The sequence below is a fragment of the Sturnira hondurensis genome, unplaced genomic scaffold (genome assembly GCF_014824575.4).
Source record: "Sturnira hondurensis isolate 20B ecotype Veracruz unplaced genomic scaffold, ASM1482457v3 Scaffold0010428, whole genome shotgun sequence".
Lineage (NCBI taxonomy): Eukaryota > Metazoa > Chordata > Mammalia > Chiroptera > Phyllostomidae > Sturnira > Sturnira hondurensis.
In genome coordinates, this window is record NW_028083059.1 from 21,700,343 (window position 1) to 21,724,062 (window position 23,720).

The 23,720-nt window shown below is 34.5% G+C and overlaps 1 protein-coding gene across 6 annotated transcripts in view; it reads left to right on the plus strand.

Annotated features, from left to right (window-relative positions):
- The window catches only part of ROBO1 (roundabout guidance receptor 1), a 414,052-nt gene that overhangs the window by 322,286 nt on the left and 68,046 nt on the right, over positions 1 to 23,720 (plus strand). For 5 of the 6 annotated variants that reach the window (XM_037059024.1, XM_037059028.1, XM_037059026.1 and 2 more), the window contains exons 7-13: positions 3,399 to 3,407; positions 7,307 to 7,431; positions 10,020 to 10,191; positions 18,208 to 18,413; positions 19,901 to 19,982; positions 20,167 to 20,335; positions 20,438 to 20,604. In XM_037059024.1, coding sequence (XP_036914919.1) covers positions 3,399 to 3,407; positions 7,307 to 7,431; positions 10,020 to 10,191; positions 18,208 to 18,413; positions 19,901 to 19,982; positions 20,167 to 20,335; positions 20,438 to 20,604 — 930 coding nt within the window. The remainder of the gene's footprint in view (positions 1 to 3,398; positions 3,408 to 7,306; positions 7,432 to 10,019; positions 10,192 to 18,207; positions 18,414 to 19,900; positions 19,983 to 20,166; positions 20,336 to 20,437; positions 20,605 to 23,720) is intronic. The other variant, XM_037059025.1, reaches the window with a different exon arrangement.

Genomic DNA, 23,720 nt, shown 5'->3' on the forward strand with positions numbered 1-23,720 from the left:
CTGGCAAGTTCTCTAATTCCTCATCCCATTCTTAAAGTACTTCAGTATAAAAGAAAATTAAAGTTGTCACTGGAGGTGGATTGTAATCTGTATCATGTTTCTGTTTTTAAAAAAATTAAATAGTACGGTTTAATCTCTTGAAAATATATTTATGTTCAAAGGTTATTTTTACCTTCCTATATAGCATAGTTACCTTAAGAAAAAAATTTGGTGAAGATACTACTTGTTCTCATGTTTCAAAAGATTATTTCTTTATTCAATTTATAATGGTTTCAAGTATTGGGATTTAAATTGGTTCCCCTGTAAGAAATAAATGTATTTTTGTTATCGTTATTTCACCAAAAAGTGAACCTTTCCAAAAGGCTCTAAGTCTGTGTTCTTCTTACCTAGTAGTTTTTCATGTATTTTAAAACAATAACTAAACATTCTTAAAATATTTTAACATAATGAGAAATTATTTAAATGTAAAATCAATTAGATTTTGTGTCCTATTGCAGTATGGTTCTTCCCAAACTGATTAAGTTGTGGGAAAATGCGTAGAGATTTGGGTTTAGGCAAGAGGCCTAGCAGGCAGGCTTTGGTTAGTCATCTGTGGCCTTGAGAAAGTTATTTAACAATTTAGGTTCTCCGTTTCTTGTGCAAGGAGGATGGGGTTAGACTGATAAGTTCTAAGGTCACTTCCAGCCCTAAAATTTTAGAGTTTTATTGTTTTATTAGAGATAGAGCAAGACAGCCTTTTCCTCTTCGAGGGAAGAGGGAGTTGCGATAGAAGTGTGCCTAGCTTTTACAGCAGAAAGAAAAGTTGTTGAGAAGAGTTATGAGGATGGTAAGAGAGAAGCCACTCATAAATCACAAACTTTAGTAGATAATGAGTGAACAGGATCCAAATGACTCTTCTTCCCACGGACTGTTCTTGCACATACCTAACTAGACACTGATAGGAACTGCCTGTGATGGAGAAGGGCCTGGCTGTGCATGGAAAGAAAATCCTTTGACCTAACCCTGAGAGGAGCAAGGAGGAAGGGGACACCTGGGAAAAATTTACAGAAATTTATCTCATTTATTTTTTAGAAGAGCAAGTTTGGGATGATCATTTCCTTCAAGTGAGCAGAGGATTTTATGTGCAGGATACTGATGACACTTACTTGTTTACTGAAACTAGAACAAATGGAAAGGAGGTTCACTGTGACAAGCAGGTTTTCATTTGGATAAAAGGAATCATTTCCTGAGAGTCATGGTTATTAAAAGTTAAAATGATTATTCAAAATAGGATTCTCTCAAATACTTATGTTTTAGAAGTTTCTATGTTACATATTGTTCTTAGATAACTTTTAGTGTCCTTAATAGACTATGAAATATTTTCCAGTTATTATTTGTCATTAACTTGAAATTCTTAAACACATTGGGTTTTAATAAAATATTCAACTTTTATAATTTAATTGCTGGAAAAACTTATAAGCAAGGAAAAAGTACTTTTTAAATTTTGAATGAGCTGCTGTCCAATAATTTTCTTATCTTTAACATATTGCATATTTTTGAAATATTTAAGGAATTTTAAAGTGGTGAAGTCGTACAACTAGAAAACGTTTAGGACTCATTCCTGTAACCTCTCAATTTCAAATAGGCTTCACTTTTTTTTAATGTATGAGTCTAATTAGATAAAATTTATTTTCAGATTACCCCAAAATATGATCCTATACCTTTTGCTTTTTTCTAAGCAAAACTTTGTTGCTACAATTTGTCAGGTTCTCTTTCTCATAGTTTCTAAGTATTTCTCCCTGTCATTTAAAAGACATCATTTTTGAGGTTTCAAAAATTGGAACCAAGTCTGATTTACTTTGTGTTTTTAAATTGGAATAACAAAGCTGATTCTTTTACAAACATTATGCTTGAGTAAATGAGAAAATATTTTTAACTTTTCTTGCCTGAGTGAATGAAAAAATTATTTTTCAAGTGTTTTTTTTTTTGAGTGAAAAATAAAGACAAGTTATTTCCCTCACATTAGAGGGAACATGTGAATTAAAATATGTTTCTGAGTTCCTTTTACGTGTTGTGCATTAGCAATAGGTATGAGAACCTTTGTTTCTTGTAAAACTTGACTGTTTCGCGGCAGCGGTGCTTGGCATAGTTCACTTACTTACACTACAGGAATGCGTATGAAGTGTCTTTAATTTTGATTTGCCTAAGTGGGGATTATTTATTTGAGTAAAATGTATTGTGGGTGTATATTGGGCTTTTATGAGAAGGTTCTACATTAGTCAGTAGTAGCTGTCTTTGCTTCTGAAAGTGCGAATCAAAACAATTGTTTTCTAGTATTTAAAATATGTATTAGTTGATATGTTAAAATGCCCAATGTTTTATTATGGAAAACAGGTAATGTGATTATGGCTTTATTATTGTTACAAAGTTTTCATAATATATTCACATGTTTTATGTTTCTTTTCAATTAAAGTATGCAAGAATTTAAATGTAGCACCTTGTAATAATCTTGCTGCTCAGCCTGTGGTCATGGAACAGTCGCAGCACCCAGGTGCTTGTTAGAAATGAAAATCTCAGGCCATACTCCTGACTATAGACTCACAGTCTGCGTTTTAAACAGATAAACTTATGCTTATTCACGTTTGAAAAGCATGGCTTAATAGAGTATCATTGGCAGCATGAAACTTCAAAAAATTAACCTGGGGAGGAGTTATAGAATTTAACACTTTTTTCACTTTGATTAAGATGCTTGATTTCTAGCCCTGGCTGGCGTAGCTCAGTGGATTGAGCGCGGGCCTGCGAATCAGGTGATTGCGGTTCGATTCCCAGTCAGGACACATGCCTGGGTTGCAAACTGGTTCCTTGCAGGCTAACTACCAGCAGGGGATGCACAAAAGGCAACCATACATTGATGTTTCTCTCCCTCTCTCCTTCCCCTCTAAAAATAAATAAATGAATAAATAAATAAATAAATAAAATATAAACATTAATTTGATGAAATATATTTTTTTAAAAAAAAAAGATGCTTGATTTCTAATCTGTATGGCACTAGAAGTTAAAATGTATAGTGTTTTCAAAGCTCATTACAGGTATGGTTATCTAACCTTGTCATCCGGCAGCAAAATGCAAAGCCATTGGGAAGTGTTTTATGATTTTACAGCTGTCACCCATTGTAGCTCAGCCATTCAATCCCTGAAGAGATTTTAGGATCTATTTCTGTCTTTCTTAAATTATTCATGATTATGCTTAAAATGCGAACAAATATATTCATTCATGAACAGTATAAGCCATGCATCCAAATGTTAATGTGTTCTTTATTTTATTTTAAAAGGAAGATCATTGTGAAATTACTTTTTCTGTTCTGTTTTCTGTTTTTTATTTTTATTTATTCCATGTTTTCTTTTTTTGTTTTGTTTTAGTTGGGTCTGGTAAGTTGACATTTTATTGGCCATCTTCTAATCACCGTGTCACTGTGACTGGAACTTCTCTTCCCCTTTCCATCCATACCCTTCCATGTCCTTCAACCAGTCCGCCTCCATCTCTCACTTGTCATTGGCCACACAGACAGACTGCACAGAATAAAGTCTGCAGGAAGTATGGGTAACTGACAAAGAGTGAAGGTAATGGGGTTGCTAACTTTATGTATTATTAAATGATATGTGATCTGAATCCTTCTATTTTTTTCCTCCTTAACTGAGACGTAAATTAAGTGGTAGGCCTGTATTTTGGTTAAGTACTATTTCAACTTATATCTCTTAATATAAACAAACCAATATAAGTACCCAAAGAACAATTTGGACTTTTTTGTCCAAATTTTTGTATGTATTCATGTCTGTCTGAGTTTTTATAATTGTCATTCAATAATAGTCATTAAAAGTCCTGTTGGTGAATAACTTTGCAGTTCAAGTTCTTTGCACTCATTTTCATTTTTTATACATCAGATTCACTTCGTTTTGTGTAAGAAGTAACAACATGATATGTCCGAACTTTATTAACATTTGCTTTGATAAACATTTGTTCTTGTATAAATAGTCATTAGGTTTTCGAGTACCTTCACGCTCAGCAACTTGCCGAAGGCCCATTTACCCTTTAAAGGGATGCTGGGACGCCATTTTTGGAGGATTGTCCATGGGTATGCTAAGTGTTAAGCCAGAAAATAATTTTGATGCTAAAAGTATCTCCTTAGTTTTTTCAGTTAAAAAGATGCACAAATATTATAAAAGTGTCACTTTATGTTAATACAGATAGGTCAGATTGTTTAGTAATGGTGATAAAATAATAGGCTATTTGAAAAAATAACTTTCTATATGCTCCTGTATACACAAATATAGATGACTAAAACACATAAAAAATAAAGACAAGAGTACAGGATGAGGATGGAGCTGAATGTTTACATACTATGTGTATATTATAAATCTAACCAGATTAAACAGACTGTTAACAAAATGGAAAATATATCTACAACATATATGAGTAGATAAAATTTTAGCATATCGATGGTTATTAGAAATCAGAAAGATAGGACACAATCTTCTCAACAAGTAGGATATCCATGACAAGGTAATACAAAGATAAGTGCTTAATGCTCCTGACATAAAGATGCTAACTCGGAGGAGGTTCCATTTTCAGTTTGGATAAGATATTAATGCTCAGTATTTGTGAGGCTCTGGAGGAAAGTGCCCTAGTAGAGACAGTGCCAGTTGGAATAACTTTAAATATAATTGAGAAGGATGTTAATCTTACCACTATTTTTAATAGTGAAAATTAGAAACAAGCTAAATTTTAAACTAATAGATTGGTTAAATAATTATATATGTATTATTAAATAGTCATTAAGTGATATTGTAAGAGACTGTTTTAAACAATACGGTCCAATTTGCATGGTTGAATTATAGGTAGCTTTTTTTCCCTTTGCTTGTCTCATTTTCTAAATTTTCAACACTAGCCATATGTGACATTACTAACATGATTATGTATTTTTGATTATAGAAAGTTTAAATGTTATAACCTTGAAAATCCCAACATTTCATCATAAATATTAAGTAGATGCATATTATGAATGGTCTTCTCCATCTAAATATGCGTAATTAAGATAGCTTGCTAAGTTGGTGTATTTAATTCATGGAAATTATTTTTAGAAATATGTCTACATCTGATATTTGACATACGTGTACAGGGAATTTTTTAGATCTATTTCTGAGACATACTCTGTGGCTGATGTCACTGCTGATGTTGGCTCGACAAAATGCCTATAAAATAGAGTGAATTTATTTTCAGTCAAATATCCTGTGTGGAAGGATTGCTGCAGGATAGATGTAGTTAGCACAGGGGTTTCTGTCCTTGTTCCCAGATAGGTCTCTGAGGTTTGAAGAGAACTGGCATTTTATAAAAGGATCAGGGATTCTGGCACACATTATTAGACATGCTTCTAAGATATATAGGAAAGAGACCACCCAAAGTTTTTACTTGTCTAAGTGGTTAAAGCATTTATATTTTCCTAACCAAAAGACCTGCGTATTGCAGTCATATTCTCCCATTCATTTAATTAATCATTTGTTATTTTTTATTGAAACAAATTAAAGTCTCTTCTGGCTTTACGTGTTTTTTTCCTCCAGTCAGTCCTTTCCATTTTTTTCTCTGATATCTACATCAATTATTTCAACCTCTAATGAATGGATTAAATGCCCCTGTATGGCTGTGTGTGGAGGAAAATCCCCAAGCAATGATGCATATGTTTTTTATTATACCTGGATAATGACAGTGTTTGCTAAATTCATGAGTAAACCATTCAATTACAATCAGAGTTTTAAAAAATTATAAGGAAGAACTTTAGCCTTACCAAATTGAACCTAAACTATATCTCCTAGCTTTGTATTTTCTTCCCTGTAAGTTACAGGACATTTGAAGGCATTTGACCTGATTTTTCAGGTCTCCTATAATTTTCTAGTCAAATGGTATAATTTCTACTAAACCTCAATTAAAAATAAAAAGGGAGTATAGAGGGAGTTAGGAGAGCTAATTGCTTTGTTCAGTTTTGCCACCATGTAATCTTCAGCTAGTTGTTTTACATATCCCCTTTTCTATGGAATTTTATATATATAAAATTTATATATGAGATGTATTATAAATATTAGTATATATGTCTTAGATTGAAGAGAAAATATTTAGAGAAAAATGCCCTATCAAATCCTCACCTTTGTTAACAAAAAAATCATATTCTTGTGAGCCGAGTATAAACATTTATAGGAATAATCTGAATATAATTTTTATTCATATTCATTTTACAGAGTTATCCTAACTGACTGACATAAGTAACTAAAACTACTTTTAGGGAAAATGTTAAAAACAATGAAATAGCCTTTAAAAGTGGATTAGAAGAACCCTATCTTGTTTAAACCATTAAATGTCTGGCTTAAGACATTCACTTCAATTTGGACAGAGACAAGAGAGAATAATTAGGTGTTTCAGACAGTTGATAAGAAATGAATGTGAGAAGTGTAAACAGTAGGTAAAAAGAGTTGTATTCAATGCACATTTTTTCCAAGCATAAAGCACAGTCCAAGCAAGCATAATTTTTCCCTAGGAGTGACTCCATCAGCAGCCTAGTGTTTTCAGCTGCCATTGCTCTCAGCATAACTGACACAATTTTCTGACACTCTATTTACTGCTGGATGGAGTGGCCATTTTAAGTCCATGTAAATCAAACAGTTTGGACAAAGCTGGCAGTATTTATAATGTCAGGATGAGCAGATGTTTCAAATTTGCCCTCATTTCCATATACATTCTGTTTGGACATGCCCTCGTCTATGTAAATGAAGGAGGCATGGGACTCCACTGTTGCTTTAAGTTCATTTTTCAACTAATTGGACTGAGGATTTCAAATGGTTATAATTTGCATGGAGGCATTGCAGGAGCTTTTGAGTTAAATCTTAGGACCTGCGTACATCAGAAGGGTTTTGTATGATTAAAGTCTGTTCACCTTTAAGCAGCTCTAAATGGGAAAAGATATTTATTCATGCAAATTTCAGGTATATGGAAAATGTAAGGGGTCAAATTGTTGCTCAGACATTGTTTTTATATGGAGGTTAATCTTAGAAGTTTAGGTAATAAAAAAATCTCCTCACAAAACAATTCTATTCCATTCTGCAATTATGCTTTTAACAATGTAGCATCAGTGGAATTCAGGTTGTAAATTTGTATGTTACACACGATCGTACATGATGAGTTGTATAAAATAACAGAAGCACTTGGGATATCAGAAAATTGTCTAAATTAAGACAAAAACTACATGCTTTTGATTCAGTGTAATTTATTTCATCTTCTTTAGAACCTCCGCATTTTGTCGTGAAACCCCGTGACCAGGTTGTTGCCTTGGGACGAACTGTAACTTTTCAGTGTGAAGCAACCGGAAATCCTCAACCAGCTATTTTTTGGAGGAGAGAGGGGAGTCAGGTATGAGTTTGGTATATTATTTCAATCAGCAAAGACGAATGCCATCATTATAATTATATATATATCCAATTATATATAATATATAATACATTAATATATGTAATCATATATATAATTTAGTCATACAACTGTCACATTAAGAGAATTGTGAAATCTCTGAGTTTCGTAGAAAATTTCAGCAATAAGAGAGAAAGGAAATTTCAGACAAAATTTCCTTCATTGTTTTAATTCTCAAAGCAGTTATTCCTGCCTACTTTTGTTACACAGGGTGGTATATAGAATTAGGATGGTCTTATTATATAAAACTTACCTTTTGTTCCAGTTCAGGGACATTTTTAAACAATTTTTCCTCAACACAATTACTTATCATTTCTACTCTACAGATGTCTGTAATTATATGTTAAATGAAATGTATACACATTTAACACAGAGATGGTAACCATTCAGTGCAAGTTCCCTGAAGCACCAGGAATCAGAAGTGTCTTCTCCATTTCATATATATGAAATACATATAATACATATAACAATTAAAATGTTTAATAGAACAATATTAAATTTTCTTAAACATAGATGTCATGTTAAATATAGTTCAGCATACTCTAATTCTTTCAAAACTATCCTATGGGATCACCATTTACTATCAACTCATACTCTCTAATCATTTTATAAACCACAATTTTCCATATACCTTGACACTAAGATATAGAGATCTACCTATACCCTTACAAACTCCAACTTCATTATTTGGCTTCAGCTTAATGAAAAGATGATTTTGAAACAGTTTCACTTCTAAAATAATAGGAAACTTTTAAGTGTTCTTAAAGTGTATGTCCTCTTTTCTTATATCTTCATGACTTGCCTTCTTCAATAAAGGGAAATATCTCCTTTTTTTCTAATATTTCTAAAAACTGTTCATTCATTTTTAATATACATACTCCAAACCTGTTTTATTTTTTGCTTACACCCACCATGGATGTGCTGCTTCACTGTTGTGCTTACACGGTGTTCATAGGTGATATATGGGTATTTTACTCACTGACTCTGTAATCTTCTGTAGGCAGTGCCATGGAGTTTATTTTTGTTTCTCCTTTGGTAGGCAAATATTAACTTGATTATGATACGTAGGCCGTCATTTGAGTTCTAGTAACTTGGTTGATTCTGACACATTCCATTTGGTCTCGAAGGACGAAACTTGCTGACAGCAAGTTAAAGACAAGAAAAAACAAAATATTTTAGGAGAACAGGAATAATTGATGTGTATTATATAAGAAAATCTGTATAGCTGTAATACTAAATCCACTAGAAGTTCTTTGTAATAAAATAATATTTTAATGATTCATTTAATTTTATAAGTAAACTATTCCTTATTTAAACTTTATATAAAATTTCAAGATAATTTTGGTTTGGTTTGTTTGAATGATACAACTTAAAAAAATGTGTTATATGTGTTGAAGGAAAAATAAACTTTTAAAAAAGAACAGCTTTATTTTGTTAGAAGAAATGGTATTTTTTATTTTATGAGTGAATGAAATGGTGTGTTATTTTACATCAAATACATACTCCCTTTAACAAACAGTATATTTTGATTCATAAATTTGTACCACAAGAATAATAATATCACAGCTTGTCTTCACTTTGTACTTAGGATAATTTACTGCAGAAATAAAGCTCTATTATTAATTCCTTTTTATTTTTTATTATTATTCAGTTACAGTTATCCCCATTTTTCTCCCATTGCTCTCCCCTGCCCAGCTCCTCTCCCACATTTAATCCTCCCCCCATCCCCATTGTCCATGTCCGTGGGCCCTTTATATATGTTCTTTGACTTGACCCTTCCCCTTCTTTCCCCCATTCCCCCTCCTTCTTCCCCGCTGGCCACTCTCAGTTTGTCCTTTATTTCCATGTTTCTGGTTCTATTTTCCCTGCTTGTTCATTTTGTTGGTTAAGTTCCAGTTATAAGTGAGGTCACATGGTATTCCATTATACATTCTTAAATTCATTATATGCTCACCATTTAAAAAGAGAAAAAAGAAAGTATTAATAATTTTAAAGAAGTTGCTGAACTTCTATGATGGAAAGCTAGCAGAGGTACTTATTATGGTGCCAAAATGATATCCTTGAACTTGTCAGAATATGCTTAAACTTTAATTTTGTTTATATGAGACTTAGTGTTTATAATGCTAATAGTCATATGTATATAAAGCAAAGCTTTTGACTGCTTTGGTTAAGTATGTAAAAACATTTAACTCTAAGGATGCCTAATATCCTTTTAATTCTAGTATTTTTGGCAACTGATAATTATAAAAGCATAATCAACATTTAGAATTTATTTAGAATTTTTAATAATTCTTTTTAAGCCTAGATCATTAAACTTTATGTATTTATGTGTTTATGTATGTACATGTCTATATACGTGAGCATGAAAGAATATCTAGTTTATTTGTACACATATGTGTGTGGTGTGGTGTGGTGTGTGTGTGCATGTGAATGTTTAGATATCTATTTATGAATATGTATGTGTATGCCAAATTATGGGAAATAGCAATTAACCTATTGTCATTCTTTTTCCCCAAAATTCTGCGTTCTAGAATCTGCTTTTTTCGTATCAGCCACCACAGTCATCCAGCCGTTTTTCAGTCTCCCAGACTGGTGACCTCACCATTACTAGTGTCCAGCGATCGGATGTGGGTTATTATATCTGCCAGACTTTAAATGTTGCCGGAAGTATCATCACAAAAGCCTATTTGGAAGTCACCGATGGTAAAGTAGAACATTTTATTTAGACTATGTTCAAAATGTCCAAGTTTGGCTCCAAGTCTAATGAGAGTGCCAGTAAATGTATTTATTTTTAACTTCGTATCCTTACCAGCAATTTTGGTGTAAAGCTGGAGGAGGCTAATACGTGATTAAGCCTAAAACTATTCTTAATTTAACTTGATTGTACTTTAAATTTGTAGCATCAAGTCAGAATCACAAAACCATGGCAATTATGCAAAGGAAAAATTACACTGAAGTAAAATTATACTATAGTAAAATTTAAAAAACTGTTCTAAAGTCTCTTGCTGTAAAATATCATCCTTTCTCTTTCCTCTAAATTAAGAAGATAATTGAATCATTGATAAATTCAACTCGGAGCTCACGATAATAATGTTTCTTAATAACTTGATTGTTTTTCTTTTTATCAACTCCCCTAAACATGATCAGTTAATGCCAAATCTGTTATAATGGCACAGCGATGGAGATAATCTCCAAACCATTAAATGGATAATAATAATTTGAAAAGAAAAAGTATGTGTATGTGTTAATATATTAAATATATATACACATATATGTAAGCATCTACATACATGTATTTTTATTGGTATACAGTCTCCATTGTATAAGTAGCTCACACTTTATTTATGTATTCTTCTATTGATAGGTAGTTTTCCATTTAGGGCTTTTAATAATAAAACTAAATACATCTGTCCAATTCCATTGGTGTACTCAGTCTTCATGGTTTGCTTTTTGGTGATTGCATGTACTCTTTTCTCTACTTTTTTTCTCATATATTACAGATACAAGTCTTTGTTAAGTACATGTACTATAAATATTTCTTTCCACTTGTTCATTAATGATGATTTTAGGGTATAAGTAACAAATTTCAATGAGGACCAGTACATTATTTTTTTCTTTTTTAGTTGACTCTTTTACTTTCCTGTACTATCTTGAGAGCATGAAAATGTTCTCCTAAGTCTTTTTCTAGGAGCTTTATTCTCTCTCCTATTGAGGTTTAAGATTTTAATTTATCTAAAATTAATTTTTGAGTATGGTATAAAATAAGGGAATCAAAATTCCCTTTTCCCCTTATAAATACTAATTGTTCCAACATCGTTAATTGAAAAGAGTGTCATTTTTCCATGGAATCACAGTGGCATTTTAACCTTAATTCAAATGAATGTCAACGTGTGACCGACTTCTTTCTGTTCCCTCTGTTGAATAGAGTCTGTTCTGTTCCATCCATCTATTTATGCCAATATGTGGCCTCAATTGTGGCTTTACAGTCAGTCTTACAGAGTGGGAGTGAAGTCTCCAGCTTTGTGTCTCTTGTCTTGAGTTGGCTACTAGAAGTCCTCTGCATTTTCTTACGAGCTTTAACATAAAGATATGTTAAACAAACAAACAATCTGGGTTTAAATTTTAATTCTACTTAAATTATTTTATTTCTAAGGAGAATTAATATTTTAATAACCTGAGTCTTCCAAATTAGGGAAATGGTATATTCCATATATCTCTATATTTATTTAGATCTTTCAATCGCTCAACAAGGTTTTGTAGTTTTCAGGATAGATGTCTTACTTGTATTTTAGCAGATTTATACCTATTATGTTTTATGATTTTTGATGATTACATATATGTTAAATTTCATTATGCTATTGTTTAAGATGTACCTTTGACTTTGTATATTAAGTCTGTGTTTAGCAACTTTGCTGAATCCACTTATTTCTAAGAGTTTGTAGGTGGATTATTTTGAAATGCCTATGAACAAAATGTGTCACCCACAAAGAAAACTATTTTTACATTTTCCAATATTTGTATCTTTTTTTACTTTCTATGTCTTTTTACTTGTTGTACAGGGTCTGTGATTTCCAGTAAAATTTGTAGAATTGGTGATAGTAGACATATTTTTCTTGATCCTAACTTCAAGGGTAAAGCAATTATTATTATTATTTTAAATATATTTTATTGATTATCCTATTACAGTTGTCCTATTCCCCCCTTCATTCCCCTCCACCCTGCATACCCCTTCCCTACCAGTCCCCCCTTTCCTTTATGTCCATGTGTCACAGGTTCTTTAGATTCTGTATTTCCCCTACTATTCTTGCCCTCCCCTCTCTCTCTTTTCTACCTACCGTCTATTCTACTTATTCTCTGTATCTTCTCCCCCCTTCTCCTCCTCCCACTCCCCTGTTGCTAATCTTCAATGTGATCTCCATTTCTTTGGTTCCACTCCTGATCTAGCTGTCCTCTTAGTTTGCTTTTGTTTTAGGTGTGGTTGTTAATAACTGTGAGTTTGCTGTCCTTTCACTGTTCATATTTTTCATCTTCTTTTTCTTATATAAGTCCCTTTAGCATTTCATATAATAAGGGCTTGGTGATGATGAACTCCTTGAACTTGACCTTATCTGAGAAGCACTTTATCTGTCCTTCCATTCTAAATGAAAGCTTTGCTGGATAGAGCAATCTTGGCTGTAGGTCTTTGGATTTCATGACTTGGAATACTTCTTTCCAGCCCCTTCTTGCCTGTAAGGTCTCTTTTGAGAAATCCGCTGACAGTCTGATGGGTACTCCTTTGTAGGTGACTGTCCCCTTATCTCTTGCTGCTTCTAGGATTCTCTCCTTCATTTTAATCTTGGCTAATGTAATTATGATGTTCCTTGGTGTGTTCCTTCTTGGGTCCAACTTCTTTGAGACTCTCTGAGCTTCCTAGACTTCCTGGAAGTCTATTTCTTTTGCTCGATTGGGGAAGTTCTCCTTTATTATTTGTTCACATAAGTTTTCCACTCGTGGCTATTCCTCTTCCTCTTCTGGTACCCCTATAATTCGGATGTTAAAGTGTTTAAAGCAGTTATTATTTTATCTGTAAGTATAATATTAGCTGGCATTTTATAGATATTATTTTAAAGTTGAAAAATATTCTGCATTAACTTTAATACATTAATTTTATCATTTTGTTTCCCAGTCCTCTCAGGATTAAGTTTATATTTCCTGACATGCTTTATGATTCATAATCTCACCTCTGCAGGCTCATCTCTGGATATTGTGCTGCTCACATGTGTCTGCTCTCATATTGTGTTGTGCTTTTCCTTTGTTTTGTGACTTCTGTGCAAACTGTTTTTACTGACTTGAAATTTCCGTTCCTTCAGAAAGCATTCTCTAACTCCTCAAAGATGGGTACTGCGCCCCCGCCCCTGCTTGCTAGCTTGCTTTCTATCTACCTAGCTACCTAGCTACCTATCATCTATTTGCAGATTGCATTTATACCTTTCTATTTTCTTTGTTTATTTACTTGTAATCTCCATTAGACATGAAGTTTCTTGAGAGCAGGACCCATGTTTCTGTAAGTAAGTTAAATATATACCTAGTAATCTCCAAAATCTAATACACAATAGAGGCAGGCCAGATATGTTTTGTATGAGTGGGAGAAACAAAGAAGAAAGTAAAAAACAGCAAGTTACTGGTTAAGTCAGAATTTGAAATTAGGATTGTCTCCTTCAAAGTCTGAACTCCTACCCTGTCTAAGATATGTATAATATATGTACTGGCTAAATAAGTTAGAATAACCTAAAAAGTTTTTACAGTTTCTTACAGCTATTTCACAGTTTCTTACAGCTATTTTGCAGTTTCTTATAAATTACAGCTATTAAGTGCTGGTTGTGAAGATCATGTAATGAATTTGACAATGATCAATGTAATAAATATGCAGAAAAAATTGAACATAGAATTGCACATACATTTATAATTCCAACTTTATAAAGCAACTTGCATATATCAGTATACATGGAAAAAGGGCCAAAGAAAATTATGGTCAAATAGTTTTAAGTATCTCTCATTAGCATCATAATTAGTCATTGAAAGCAAAGCTATATGCCTTCTAACGTGGCATTATCAAGACTTGTTATATTGGTGAGACCAGATCAGGGATAGCAGTTGGTGGAAAATGAAACAAAAACAGAAACTCTAGACTTGTGGATTTTGGATTTCTCTCCAGTGAGAATTCACTCCTAACATTCTTTTTTCATCTTATAGTCTCTGGGGAGATTGAAGGTGGTTGTGTGTTTGCTGTGGTGATATTGTATTTTTAGTTTGTTTTCTTTATTTTGGAGTTCACTGACATTGTACAAATGACCGACAGCTATGGACGCGTTCTTCGTAGGGAAACTGTGAGCGTCTTGAGTGGTGGTGGTGTCGGTCTTTATGCTTCACCAAGTCGTGTGGAGAGGGTAGCGAGTAGACAGATACTTTCTGGATGCAAGTTGACTTTGGCTTTTTGACTTTCTTTCTTTACTGTGTGCAGACAACAGAGACAAAGGCAGATTATAACACAAGGCACAGGGAACGGTGGGGTAGCAGCTGCCTTTGAAGTGTTGCTTCTCCGTGTTTGTGGCCCCCCCCCCCCCACATACAAGCTTTTGACTCAGGACATAGGCATTCATACCACCTATTTAATTGTAAATGTTTCTTCTCTTTATTACTGCAACGTAAGAAAAATGGTAGTTAATAAATAATGTAGATAATTTTAAAATCTTGTATGTAACTCTGAAAAGCTTTTTATATACAATAGAAAGAATGTGAACTTTTATTCAGAAAAAGTGAGATTTGCCTATTACTACTTGATTTGGGCAAATCACTTGAACTTTCAACATTTCAGGTCCCCAATTCTTAAAAATAGTACGATGACAGTACACAGCCTAGCTCATAAATTTGTGAGATGTATTTGCAAACTGATAGCAATTATGGCACACTATAACATATTTAAGGATGTATAAATGTGAATTATTTATACATAGTCAGTGTTTGTGTGTGTGTTATTTTATATTTTTCCACTTAAAATTATTTTATAAATATATTTATACTGTTAACATAGTCTTCATGATCAGTACTTTTGAGATGACAAAATATTAATTCCAGGATACGCCCTCATTTTTAAGGGTCTTTAAGTCTTTCACGCAGTGTAGATGAAAGCTAGGTGAACTTTTATAAACTCTGCTGTGACAGGGTTACACCATCTGCAACGCCGCTTTACCACTGCTGTTACCACTGTCCTGCTCATAAAAAGTCACAGTCGTGCCCTGGCTGGTGTAGCTCAGTGGATTGAGCACAGGCCTGCGAACCAGAGGATCGTGGTTCAGTTCCCAGTCAGGGCACATGCCTGGGTTGCAGGCCGGTTCCCTGCAGGCCAACTCCCAGCAGGGGACACACCAAAGGCAACCATACATCAATGTTTCTCTCCCCCTCTCCTTTCCCCTCTAAAGATAAATAAATAAATAAATAAATAAATTTTTTAAAAAAAGTTACAGTCGTGCAGGCTTCCTTTGTGCTGGGCTCTGAACTAGGAACTTCTCCCATAGCAACAATTTCAAATGTGACAACATCTCATTTTACAGATAAGGAAATGAAGGCTGAAAGTGCCCACATCATAGAGATACTAAGTAGCAGAACGGAGATTTAAAACAAAATTTTGCACCGTCCATCTGGCAGCTGATTGCCACATGAAGCTATTTAAATTAGAATTTTGATTGCTTAAAATGCAATAAAATTGCACACTCAGTTCCTGAAGTCACACTAGCCACACCCAGGTGCTCAGTAACCACTGGAGCTATTGGCTTCTGACTGGATAGCACAGATATGGAATATTTTCATTTTAAAGAGCTTCATCTCTCTGCCTCCAAAGTCTGTGTACTTATTCAGTGTGTAAAAATGTATTTCTGCTTTTATAACTTTCTGTCATACTACCTGAGAATTCATTCCAATAATCTTGTAAAGATTAATCATGTAAAATATCTTGTATTTTGTAAATCGTGTAAAATATTAGAACCTTAATTTGAGGTATACTTCATAATTCCTAATGTGAGTTTTGATTCGTAAATGCACTACACTCTTTGAGTAGATTTATACATTTCATTAGTGTTTTATCCTTACCTGTGACAACCAAGATGTTTCATTTTTTTTCTATCAAAAAATGAGAAATTGCTTCAATGAATGCTTTCAGCTCTGAGTTGCATTTTTCAAGTTTAGTGCAATAGGACATTCAGGTGTGTCTAACTTTTTGCAATTAGCAAACCACTTTCATGTCTACTAGTCCATTTAATTCTTCATAGCAGTCCCCTGAGCTGGTTATAACAAGTTTTATTATCCTCAAAAATTATTATATTTACAGGTTTTAAAAAAACCACCGAAGCTTCAAGAATTGAAGGAACTTGCCCAAACGCACATGAGAGGTGGTGGAACTGATCATTGACCTCGCTCCTCTTTTCTTGCTTTATTTTGTAAACTGCCCAGTATTAGCCAGGAAGAAAATATACGACAGAGAAACAGCATCATTAAACTGAACTGGGATGGGGTAGGGAGGTGTGAATGATGCTAAAGATGACGCAAATACCAAAGAACTGTAAGAATATAGAAAATTGAATAAATCCCCAGATATGGATTGTTTTTAAATATAACTACCAAATGTAAACCACTCTGTCACTGGACTTGATTTTAATTAGTTTATAAAGAAGCACTCTGTTACTAATTTAATTAATGCCTGAGAATAAATATTCATTTATTTTTATAATCAATAGAACACAGGTGGCAGAGTCTTATAAAGGTCCAAATTCACTGAAACATTCCCATTTTTTTCCTACTTATCAGAGGGGCTCCTGATTTCATTTTAGCCAATAGCTACAGATAAAGTAGAAAAGTAGATAAATAATTCTAAGCACATGAATTACTGGTTTGTATTTTTCATCCATGGAGTATGTGGAACGCTTCTGCCAAGTTTCACCTCCAGCATTCTAACACACCACCCTGGTATGAACACATTTCACACCAGTAATGAAGGATGGAAGAGAGTTGGAAGGGTAGAGTAGAAATTCACAGTTGCTGACTTCACCTGTTGCTTTCTTGTGTCTCTCAAATTGAATGCACGAAACTAATAATTATGGCATGATAAATGAGGAACAAATTGAAGTGTGACTCCAGCTTGTGGAAGTCTTTGGTGCATAAAACTAGGCACATGACATGTCCAGCTCCCAGGTTGTCACCTCCAAAACTTAGTTACTCTGGCAACTCCTTTCCTCTGCTCAGGCGACTTCTCGGAATTCTCTCCTGCGTATTTGTAACTTTTGTAACTTTTAATGAATATTCAGAATTTTAAAGCTTCTTAAGGAAAAAATGTTAAGCTTCATTTTTAACTTTTTATTTATTTAAAAAATATTTATGGCATTTCACCTAACTCGCCTAGTTCAGGGGATGAGAACACCTCTCTATTGCAAGATTTACTCTAGTTCCACTATAGTATTTTAGGTCTTTTCCTGAAATAATTTCTTCATGAACTCAGATAATATTTTTAGGTTTTAGATTTTTTATATAAAAATTATACTTTCATATATATACATACACACGCACACATATAATAAAATGCCTTCCATTTGTTTCCTTTTGTACTACATTAAAACTATTGAGATAATAGAATTAATGAACATGTTTTTCCATTTCTATAATTTTAATATGGAAGTTTGATAATTGCATAGGAAAGGACATTAGCTTGAGTTACAATGTGGGCATTTTTCCATTTTCTCTGAAATCATTAGGATTGGAAAATATTTACCCATGTATTGTTTTAACAGAAAGAATTCCAAGACGAAATAAGCCATACTGATTTGTAAATTATGAAAGTCCAAACACCTTTGTGAATCCCAGACTATCAAACATGCTGGTGTGATCTCATCATTGTTTATCTACTTCTATATCCACAGTTCTTATTTAGTCCCTGAACTGCTAAGTTAAGTAGGTCCCTTAACAATACAGCAAGCTCCACCAATGTTGGTCATTTGAAGGGGGAGTACATTTTATCTCATTTTGATATTCTGGATCAGTGCATCATGTAAATGCATCTGAATAATGCATGTCTCCTACTTTAATTACTTGTTTAATTAGTTCATTTCAAACCCTAGAGCAACTGCTATTGCTTAGATGATTAGAAAATTGCTTCCAGTTGCAGAAATCTGTTTCCTGTTGTTCTCTGGGCAGTGATTGCAGACCGGCCTCCCCCTGTCATTCGACAAGGTCCTGTGAATCAGACTGTAGCAGTGGATGGTACTTTAGTGCTCAGCTGTGTGGCCACAGGCAGTCCAGTGCCCACGATTCTGTGGAGGAAGGATGGAGTCCTTGTTTCAACTCAAGATTCTCGAATTAAACAGCTAGAGACTGGAGTTCTGCAGATCCGATATGCCAAGGTAACTCGAAATGATACCCTAGGTTTCCCATTTTGTTTCACTTTGGTTTTGCCTCCAGCAACTAGTGCTGAAGTCTCAAATTTTACAATTAATGAAATGCCAAGTAATAGTATTAATATACTTTTAATTTGATGCTTTATTCTTTCAGATATGCCACTGTCTATATTTAAGATGACTTATAATTTAGCCCATGGCAAGAAATTTAAGTTTTTGTATGAAGGGGAATAAAGGGTTTTAAGACCTATTGGGGAAAGTAAATAGGAATTTGTGGGAGAAAAAAATACCTTCTAAAGTAGTGGCGTGAGACAGTCATTAATTCCATAAGCATTTTTTCAGAAAGATATTGTCCAGTACCATATTACGAACAATGTACTCAATCAGTTCTTTTGTGAATGTTTGGGCCAGCGTTTTGCAATTACAGGACACTGAGTATGCAAACAAGAACTGTGCAGCAATGTACACACTGAGTGTACGTTTAAAATCAGAATGCTAGATGTGAAAAGTTCACAGATCTGTGGGAACAATTTAGGGATTTACCTTCTCAGGGCATGACATCCATACCTGTTCTTTCAGGGCTGTGTTGTTTTGTTTTTGATTTTTTCTTTTTCTTTTTAGGTCAAGTTCATACAAGTACAGGAGGTGTATGAAATAATAGTCTTGTCAGCAATAAACATAAATTTCAATTGCTTTATTGCCTATTGTGGGTGGCTTCTTTGGAGTTTTGGATCAGCCTTAACAATTCATTTTATGTGCTGCAAAAGTTAATATGTTGTAATACCTCTTTGTTACAACTATTATGACTTTGTTATTGTAATTGTCTGAACAAGGTGACAACACTCTTGCTTTATCAAACATTGTCTGAAAATAGAGTTATTATGTTAAGCAGAGGTATATGATTCGTCAAGCTGCTGCTGATTTTAAAGCCACACATGTGACCTGCGGTTGTATTTGGGCAGTCTTTACAACAGAGAGAGAGCTCATTGCAACTAACGTTTGGCTTTACACTTAGTAAGTGCCTTAACTTACAGGGTTTTAAAAAGTGGGAAAGGAGAAAAACTCATTTAAGTCTGTCCTTAATAAATAGCTGTTTATCTCATAGCAATATAGTTGTAACTGATAAAATATGAAATAGTAAGAATGGGCATTGGTTCAGCTTTATCGGCGTTATTATGTAACTTGCTAAATATGAAGATATAATTTAGCAATCAAAGTTATCCCTGTGAATTGTTTATTGTCACTGATACTGAAAATAATGTTAATCCAATTATTTGTGTTATATTAATAGAATAACTGTATAAAATAGATTTATGTCTCTGCAGTATTTTGCTTCACATTCAATACAAATAGAATCAATTAAAAGGTAGTTTTTTGTTAATGAATTTTAATGCATATCCATATTCATGGGCTGTATACAAACCTATAATTGCTTTTCCAGCCCAGTGAGTGCTTGATTGTTCCAAATATTTATTTTCCATCTGTCTTTTCAGCTGGGCGACACCGGCCGGTACACCTGCATTGCATCAACCCCCAGTGGTGAAGCAACATGGAGTGCTTACATTGAAGTCCAAGGTCAGTTAGATAGTGTTTTTACCTTAAAATAAAGCTTCAAGTCCAGTTTGTTTACTTATTGGTCAATAGATAAAGCAGGCGCCCTGATGCCGAAGTAGGGGTGTGGATATGTGGTTTTCTACATTTGTTTATGTACTTATCTGTATATGTGCCAACATTTTTTTGTCTTTTCCCCCTTCCTTAGAATTTGGAGTTCCAGTTCAGCCTCCAAGACCCACGGACCCAAATTTAATCCCCAGTGCCCCCTCAAAACCTGAAGTTACTGATGTCAGCAGAAACACAGTAACATTGTCATGGCAACCAAACTTGAATTCAGGAGCAACTCCAACATCCTACATTATAGAAGCCTTCAGGTAGAGTCAAAAGGATGGTTCCTAGTTGTGGGTGTTTTATTTTCTTTTGTTTTTTTAGTGACCATTAAACACGGACATTCTCACCGGTGTCTCTTTCCGTAGCCATGCGTCTGGCAGCAGTTGGCAGACAGTGGCAGAAAACGTGAAAACAGAAACATTTGCCATCAAAGGACTAAAGCCTAACGCCGTTTACCTTCTCCTTGTGAGGGCAGCAAACGCCTACGGAATTAGTGACCCGAGCCAGATATCAGACCCCGTGAAAACACAAGGTAAGTGTCGGTCTGCTCTCTCCCTTCCCACCCCTGGTTACCTTTAGATGTTATGGTTTTGCAGGGAAGTCATTTGTACCGGACGCTAGGATTATATATTTAACATAGTTCTATCATCCAGATTGCTCAGTTAACTTTTTTTAAATTTTTATTCATTTTCATTAAAAATTAATTTATCTTCAGTTATAGCTGATATACAATATTATATTAGTAGTTTCAGGCATATGGCATATGATTATACATTGAGATGTCTTACACAGTGATCATCTCAGTAAGTCTAGTACTCATTTGACAGAGTTGGTGATTTTATTTTGTTAATAATTTTTGTATTTAATTCTTGTTCAAGTACAGCTTTCTGTCTTATATTCCCAACCCTGCTCGCCCCCCGCCAACACAGTATCTACCAAGTGCTATTTTTCTGTATCAAGTACTCCAAGATAAAATGAATAACCGAGAAATAGTTCTGAGTTTATAAGATCACAAATCTAATGAGACACATTATGGGATTATTTTTTGTATTAGAGATTCAATTTTGTAATTTTAAACATGGGTGTAAAATATTAAGCGCATAATAATTCTATGTAATATTGAGTCAAGTTTACAATAATACTTTCTGGACATCATGCGCATGAAAGGTATCTGAAAGATAAGCTTGACTAGTTTCTAATCCCTGTCTAGCCGACCTGCTAAAAGACAGGGGAAAGAATTCGTTAGGTCTGTGTGTTGTTTGACCTGTCTCTCATTGTCGATTATGAAAGCATGATATGTTAAACCTTTAAACATAAATCATGTGTATTTTGGTCAAATTTGGGTTATGTACACAGAAAAAATGAACGTGTCAAAACTGCTTCTAAAACATTTGAAACTGGAACTTTTTTTTTTTCACTTGGACCACATTTTGGACACACTGCTGGTTATTGTCTTTTGTGAATAGAAATTAGTTCTGGTTTTCAGTGCACAAATTATCTCCCATTCATCCACTTTCTCACCTTATTGTTTTAATAGGGGTACTTTTATATAAAAATGTATGAATTTGAGTCATCCTTTACCTTTTTTGGAACATACTGTCACTGCAATTAAGATATGCTTGCTCTCACATTAGTAAAGAGGGATAATTCTAGATGGTAGTGACTAGAAGTATAAAATTCTCCACCTGAGTTTTACATTTCCAAAGGGCAAACTTGTAACTTACATCCAGTGACAGAAACAAGCGCTATATAAAATTACTGAGACTTAACTGCCTTGTCCCTGTTTCGGCGAAGGGTCTGCCAGCCATGCTGCCTGTTTTGTCTTTTCCGGCGAGTGCACAAACAGTCCTTTCCAAGGGACTTTTTGTTTCAGAATTCACAGAGAAAACAAGCTGAGCTGGACGTGCCCGTGTCTGTCTCTTGCTGTGTGAACTCAACACACCCAAATGCCTCTATTTGCTGTTATGAGTCACCACACCAGAAGCGTTAGTATTCTTGGAGCCTGCCTTAAGGCAGTTTGAGGTTCTCGATATTAGATACACATTTGTAAAGAATGCAGAAACTACGACAGCTGTAAAGTGAATTTCAGCTTCTGTCCCCAGTGTGCTGGTCTCTACCTAGCAGACTCTAAATGGAAGTTTTGATTGACTGCTATTCTGTTGTATGCTGATATGATTTTATAATATATTATATCTTTATTTGTAATAGAGTATGCAGTTAACACTTTATCTGAGTATGTTTTTTAAAATTCTACTAACTTAACCTTTGCACACAAATAGGTATGTCAGGTGGAGGACTAGAAATACAGTGAAACAGGCATACATTTGAAATCAAAGAATTTCTCATTTTAGCTTCTCAGCCTACTAGCTATAACGCCCTGGGCAAGTTAGTCTTGAGTTTTAGTTCCTTCTTCTATATAATGGGGCTAAAAATGCCTATTGCATAGGATTGGACAAGGGTTTAAATAACCAATCAACTTCCGATTATGCAAGTCTTTTAAAGTAATTTTATGCCACTTGAATTTGTTATTAGACTTGTATTTCTTTCACTGTCTGGGCTAAAAATGAAATAGGTTAATAAGATTTACAGATATCATAAACGTGAGAAAGACAGCTAGCATTATGAATGAGATACTCAGAGTTGGATACAACTAGACAGACCAAAAGGATGGGCCAGCACTAACAAGATGAACATCAATGGAGCAGATTTAAAAATCTGGTGCTTGAATGTAGGGTTTCAAATTTCACTGTGGAAGGAGAGGGTGAGGATATGGGACCAGTGAGTGTGTGTTGAGGCAGCAGGGCGCAGGCCAACATGGGTGTCTGAAGTCATTTAGAACACCTGTGTGGGCCACCTGAATGATGCAGTCGCCCAGTGAATAAATGTAATCCTAGCTGGCATTGGCGGGATTACGTTTGGATCAGGTACTGTCCCCCTTGCGGTCTGAATGGGTCAGGTCACACATGGAGTAGTGGCGTGTTCCTTTTCGGGCACCACACTTTCAGATAGACTTTGAACAGGAAGACAGTCAGGGTCTTTGGCGTGGCTGCATGCAGGCTAAAACAATCACTTCTTTGGAAAATAAATGCAAAGATCTTGGCTTTAACCCTCACTGTCTAACTCAGGCTACAAAAAAAGGACCAATAAGTAGAAGTGAAATTGAGGAAGAGTTCATTGTCTAATTCTCAGCCTGCTTTGGAGATACTGTGAAGCCCAGCCGAGGGGCAGGCTAATATTTTCTATAGCAGGAAACTGGGGAAGAGCCTGGAAAAAAAATACAGTTGCAGGGTACAGAACACATAAGCAAGAAGGGAAAGAGCCAGAGGTAGAGATAATTCAGAAAAGACTTGTTGAAAATTGATTCATGGAGGCAAGCATAATTTCTATAACTCTCTGCAACATGGCGGCAGAAATGTCATCTCCAAGTGGAGATTTCTATGAATGAGCTGTGGCAAAAGAGAGTTGCAATGATAGAGGGGGTGGTTCCCACTTCAGGAGTCAAGCAGACCTACGTAGTGTTGGGGTCGGAGCTTTGTCACAGAGTAATCAAAACGTTTCCCCAAAGTAACATTTGATCATGCAAGGAAGGCGAGATAAGTAGCTGGCAAGTACGGGTGGTGGCGGAGGTCAGTGCTGGGATGAGGGTGG